Genomic DNA, 6,525 nt, shown 5'->3' on the forward strand with positions numbered 1-6,525 from the left:
TATATATAATAAACTAATAATAAGCATACAATGTTAATGTCCCAGTCATCAATTTAGATTTAATTTGATTTGTTGACTGTCCATCAACCAATATTTCACTTACAAAAATATCAGTATAATATTGTACAACTGTTCAKTGTATTTTTAAATTAGTAAAACATCTGTATTTATAGATCTATGTCAGTAATGTGTGACCCATTAGCTTGGTAAGAAGCAAGAATGGCTTAAAAGTTTTAAATAAAGTACCATGAAGTAATCTGTAAGGCTAAAACCCATATTTACATTTGAACAAGCAAATTGTGATTTTAAGAAAGTAGAGGAGTGCTATAAAGATTTTTAAAAAATGTTGAAAAACCTCAAGTTCCTACTCCTATTTCAGAATATCTCTTAGCCAAATCGACATTTAATCTGTTAAGCACCTTCCTGTACTTTCACACAGCAGGCGTCTCGCTGGCTTTTATACCTTTGCTTGAGGTGCTCCAGCTAAAATTTTAAATAATAGATGGAAGTGCAGATAAAATCTGTCTTTATTTGACAACCAGATACAGAAGAAGAGCTAAAAGAGGAAGTGCATTCCTAATGTAACTGGCTACAGTGATTTACTTTGAGATTTTACCATGTTTCTCTTCCTGTTTGGTGAGTAAGCAGTACTCTGCGCAGAATGTTGCAAAATTGAAAGGAGCACGACATGACATGCCCCGAATACATTTTGGGTTGTGCTTCTGCTGCAAGAAGAATTTCATTTTTCTGTTCCTATTGTTCAATACTAATCCCAAAKAATTATGTTTTATTCACTGCATTTCTGAGTATTTCCATTAAAATTTTGACTGGAACCAGTTTTCAATTTAAGAGGTTATTCAAAATGTAGGTATTGAAGGAGTATTTTATCAATTCACTTTAGTTATTAAAAACACATTTGTTTTTCAAATCCTATCACAGAAAATATCATGAAAGTTGCAATTGAAAGGTACAATGCTTTTATCTAATTTAGTGAGAAAAAAAACCATTCAAATGAAGTAAAAGCTACTTGAATCTACGTTTTCTCTTTTTCAGTTCGCATTAGTTCAGAAGTAGTTTTTTTCCCTAAAGAAGTTCAGCAGTCAACTCAACATGAGGAGTTCTGAGATGCTATCCTTTATAATTTCATGCTCTGTACATTTTTTAAATTACCTCCAGCAGCCGCGTTAAGTAAACGCATGTTGCAGAGGCATTTGGACCCCTGACTTCAAATCTTCAAGAAAGAAGGCGTTTTTTTGTTTTTTTTATTATTGTTTGTTAGATTTYCTGTGAGATTAAAAGCCAAAACTGTAATCACAGCCCATTTTCAATCTGCTGCAGCCTAAAGTGTTAGAAATCCAYTTAGAAGGCCATCAGTTTCAGTGCATCGAGGCAACACTGAGAAGCAGTGCTCTTTAAGTGAAAGAACAGTCCTGAAAATGTCTGAGTAACACTGTTGTCCTAAACCTAAATAACTATTTTTATTTTTTTTTTTACATTAGGGAAAGCAAAAGCAAACAGCAAGTACAAGAAAAAGTAGAAAAAGGGAAAGAAAATGATAGCTGCCTTCTCCATCCAGCCTAAAGCCTGGTCTATTTGTTCATAGATAAATACACTTGAACATTATCAGGCCATTCAATCTTGCAAACGGAGGTGATTTCCACACATTCACTGCAGTCGTGGAGTTTTCTAGAAATGCTCCTCGGGGTTTGCAGCCACTGTATGTTCTGAATGCAAATGTCTGCATTCCAGGCTTCTTAAAGAGATTTTCCCTGCAGCACCCTATCCAAAACCTCTCGAACATAGCTGGGTGATAAAATGTGCAAATACAGCAGTTTCATTTTTGAAGCATTTAATGTGMGCCAGTGTGCAATCGTGTTTATAGCTTGGATTGTGTATTSTCTGTGGACTGCGCCTCACTTGTTGWTGCTGTGGTCATATTAGGGTATATGTGATATTGGTATGAACATAAGACAGACTACTTCTATTGTGATGTAAAGAACATAGAAGTTTCCACAACTTMATTTTTTCATCATGTCCTTCCKTTAARGGTCTCTAAGGGACCCTATTGCTGAGTACTGACCTGCCTGTTTTCAGCTTTAAAATACCCAGAATTAAAGAATGAATAGTTTCTTCTGCTTGTCATTAAGTTGTACAATAGTAGTGAATGACTCAATCATTTATTTGGCTGCGCTGATGCAAATAAATGTCTAAAACAGGATCTGAGGACCAGGATCAATGCCTGCTGCTCTAGAGGAGCCTTCCACTGCATGCTCTTGATCCATATTTAATTTCCTGCTTTCCCAAACATTCTCCTGAACTTGTCCAAAAAATAAAATGTTCATATCCTATATGTAAAACTGTGTGCGTCTGCAAGGATATACACACATATCCCACGCAATACATTTATTGGTTAATTTACTATTGTTTACTTTGAAGCTGGAGCTTCTTCCATTAGCTAAATGTGACTTTATGGTGAAGCTATCTAAAGATGAGTAAACAGACTTTTAAACGTTTGCCAAAATGACAATGAATCAAGACAAAAGTCATCACTTCACCTACTCCTCCTCTGGATGTCACAGACACAAGACTGACCCTGGGAACTGGCTGGCAGGAAGAGAGTTCACTTAAAATAGKTAGGCTTTGTTTTCCGTTTTTATTATTTAGTGTAATTTGTATCAAATAGTCTATGTGGGCATGTATGTACGTGTGGGTCAGATGCGCTGCTTTTGAGCGGCATACGCATCGCGCTCACGTGGCCTGTTTGTGTGGGGCAGGAACTGACTGTCTTGTTCTCGGTGCCACATTGCTGTTTTTTGTGTGCCATTTGCACTGCGCACATGTGGCCTGTATTTGTGTGGGTCGGGTGCATTGTGTGGGTTTTGTATGCCACGCACATTATGCGAGTTAGGGATGTGGTTGTATTTGTGTGGGTGAGGTGCAGTGATGGTTTTTGTGCATGCCCTCCAATAACATCCCTGGCCCCATACACACACTCACACACACACACACTTCCTCAGTGTCTCTTTCATTGTCATGCCAATGTCACTTTTGTCTTTCTCTTGAGCTTGTGCTGTCCTCTTCATCACGCAGCAGTCCAGCTTTTTGAAACACGTTACAAAGCCGAACATCAGCCGCATCACAGTATTCAAAGAGTGTGGAAAAAGTAGCTGCTAATAGTCCAGAAATTATGGTACAAATAAAATTATGAAAAGTCTGCATTTGTGTTTAACTTCTGTTACTCTGATACCCCAAAATAAATACAGTTCAACCAGTTGCTTCAAAAATAGATTAAGATTTTCTTTCGTCAAATTACKCCTTTTCATCCAGAACTTTGTTTATGCTGACATGTTCATTTCGAACTGTAAATGAAATAAACAAATAAATCACCTATTTGTAAAAGACAGTCCACTKAGTTGCRATTCAATCCCATAAATCCAGCTGACTGTGAAGGGTTCAGAAAACATTAGTGAATAAACAGTGTCGTGAAGACATGTCAGAGATAAAGTTGTGGAGAAGTTTCTGGCAGGGTTAGGTTATAAAACAAAGTCCTAAACTTTAAACATCACAAAATGCACTGTTCAATCTGTTATTCAAAAATGTAAAGCGTTTACACGACAGCAAGCCAGTGACGACATCCCTGTCCACCGAACTTGAAACACTGGGTATTGAGAGTATTAATTGGAGAAGCAACTAACAAGAAGAGTTAGGTGAGAGATGAGTAAAMCAAAAAGATATTTTAGGGCTACTYGTACAATGCTAAATTGATGATCAAATTGCAAGATTTTCTCTCTGAAAAATGGTTCTTATTTTGCTCCAATGTCTTCCCAGTAAACCTGATGGTAGTTTTTTTTAATCAGGTGACTATTTTGCCCCAACAATGAGAGGGATTTTCATGGATAAGACTGGAGCAGAGTGCAATTATAACTTGGCCCTCCAAGTTAAATCSACCAATCAGACAATGCTGCAGATAAGAGGTTTTTGCATTTTGGTAATGGATTTATGACTGAAAAGTAATAATGCTTATAATCTTGAACACATAGAGTGTTTAATGGCCATAGTGGCAGCATTATTCTGTGGCTTTTTTCCTTCAGGAGGGACATGAAAGCTGGTCTGAGTGTATGGGAAGATGGATGGAGCTAAATCCTGGACAATATTGAAAGAAAATCTGTTAGAGACCACAAAAAAAAATAAAATGCTGGGAGCTGCAAACAAGTCACATACATACACAAATATGTATATTTTTTGAATTTCTGATTATTACCTCTTGCAATCAGCCGGCAGTAATGCATTCATTAAACTTGCAACGCACCAAATATCTTCCACCAAGTACCAASATACTAAATAGTTACGTTAGATCTTTATTCCTGAATAGATCAGTTATCATACAATGTCTTTGATGCATTTAGAGAAAATCAGATTTCATGGCACAGATCGAGTAAACAAAACAATCATAGGGGGCGTGGTAGACCCTGTGGCTGTAGGTTGTAGTTTTTATAATATTATTGCTTTCATCACAAAGGAGGAATATTATGGTCCCTAAAAACGAARATTATTTCAATTTTTTTTTTTTTTACAGGCCCACCAAATCTAACCGGTAACACGTAAGTTGAAAATCTAGTGGTGCCCTTGTTAAAGCGGCACTGACTTACTGAAGATTGCATTTTGGTATATGATGAGACAAGAAAGGCTTTCTAACATCTTAAGGATTCATATGATTGTTTTGTGCTTATCGGTTACAGCTATAGAGTATTTCAACTTAAGTGTTACATTAATAAGCAAGTGAAAATTGCGTATCGTTGTGCCCAGTTTTACTGACGCTAATAACGCATTTGTAAATATAGTATGCATCATCTAGCAGCACTTTCTGTATTCAATCAGATAAAATCTTTAAAGCGCACATGGTAAAATAGTCTGTATATGAAATACCAAAAAATACAGCTGTGAACAAACATGAAAATGGGAACAAGGTAATATAGTTAAGGCTAAACATCTTTGTCTATTACCTTTGTATAGCTAAGTCAGTAAGAGGAGCATGCAACCAACGTAACATTGCCACAATTTTACAGTAAACAACAAAAGCAATCAACTCAAAACAAACATGTGCCTTTCTTCACTACAGATTAGAACCAGTGTAATGTAAGTTTTCAGTGGTGTAAATCATATGGCTTTGTGCAATTGTCCACTGTCTGTAAATTCACTAATGAAATAGTTTTTTGTTTTTTTTTTTTTGGTCTTTTTGTTTTGTGAAATCAACAAATTGTCATGCCAGAAACTGAGATTCGGTTCTACATGCGTCGCTTCTTACATGCCAGATTGTGCTAATTGTACATCATCCTAAAAAAGAAAAAAAGAAAGGAAAAATAAACAGAAAGAGAAAGAAAAATAAATAAATCTGAGGTCTTTCATTAGAGCAAGAACACTTACATCCAGGGACAAATGTGCTCATTTCCATCCCCCTACTTTATATAAGGTATTTGTGCACATATTCTACAGCTCCTTTAATATAAGAATATTGTCCGTTAATAAATACGGAATAGTACAAGGATTTCAGGTTCAGAAAAAAAGGAGATAGCAGGAGTTAAAATTTGTTGTGTGCTTTTATGTAAAGCGATCCGAGTTCATTTTCCTAAGTTTAGGTGGCAAGTGTSCGTCCATCCTCCCGCCTCCTCCCCCAGCTAGTCGCTGCAGCTTCGGGGGCAAGTCCGCCACCGACTTACTGATGGGCTCTGTGCTGATCTTGGAGGCCTTCCCAGCCTGTTTGTCATCAGAGACGCCGGGGACCGAACTGATTCGCTGCAGCTTCATGGGCAGGTCTCCGAAGCTGTAAGTCATCTCTGAGGTGGTGGAGCTCATCCTCAGCAGTTTCTTGGGCAGACCGTCCCGGCCCGTGATCTTCTGCAGCTTGGTAGGCAGCTTGGTGGTGCTGTCATTGTCCTCCAGCGTCTCCAGGCAGTCCAGGGAGCTGTTTTTCTCCCCACTGTTGCACAGGGAGGGCGCCATGAGGGGCGAGGACAGAAGGAGGGCCTCCTCCTGCTCTTTCACGCTATAGGGAGGAGTAGGGACCTCGAACGTGGCATGAAACTGAGAGTAGTCCACCTTGAAGAAGCCCTCCTCCAAGGAGATGACAGGAAAGAACCGGTGTCCCCAGAGAACCTCGTCCTCCGTGTACGACGTCCTCGCCTGGCAGGTCATCCCTGCCAGAGAAACACAAGAAACTTTTAAGCTTCTGGARTCATATAAATGAACGTCTTCGCTGTGCAAAGAAAGCAGCACTGAAATGCTCTGTGGCTCCGATGTGAAACAATGTGGCTCTGATTCAATTATGTGCTTGGCGTCGTTCCATAAAATCAATAATATTTCCAACATTATTYGTGCTATTYTTAGATTACAAAGCAAACAATACYGTAAACATAACAGCCCCATCGAAACAACATTTATTGCATTACAGAGCCAGCTCCCTGAATAATAAGCCTAATTGATTTTTATTTTTCTGCACGTGATGTTTGTGCAAGCTCTTTCCAGGCT

At 38.2% G+C, this 6,525-nt stretch overlaps 1 protein-coding gene across 1 annotated transcript in view; it reads right to left on the minus strand.

Annotated features, from left to right (window-relative positions):
• Window positions 1–3,033: 3,033 nt before the first annotated feature.
• Window positions 3,034–6,525, minus strand: part of kcnj3a (potassium inwardly rectifying channel subfamily J member 3a) — a 44,319-nt gene continuing 40,827 nt past the window's right edge. Inside the window, exon 3 of the mRNA XM_008403978.2 lies at window positions 3,034–6,194. Within this exon, the coding sequence (XP_008402200.1) occupies window positions 5,599–6,194 (596 nt within the window). The 3' untranslated portion in view covers window positions 3,034–5,598. The remainder of the gene's footprint in view (window positions 6,195–6,525) is intronic.

Source organism: Poecilia reticulata, linkage group LG2, assembly GCF_000633615.1.
Source record: "Poecilia reticulata strain Guanapo linkage group LG2, Guppy_female_1.0+MT, whole genome shotgun sequence".
Classification (NCBI taxonomy): domain Eukaryota; kingdom Metazoa; phylum Chordata; class Actinopteri; order Cyprinodontiformes; family Poeciliidae; genus Poecilia; species Poecilia reticulata.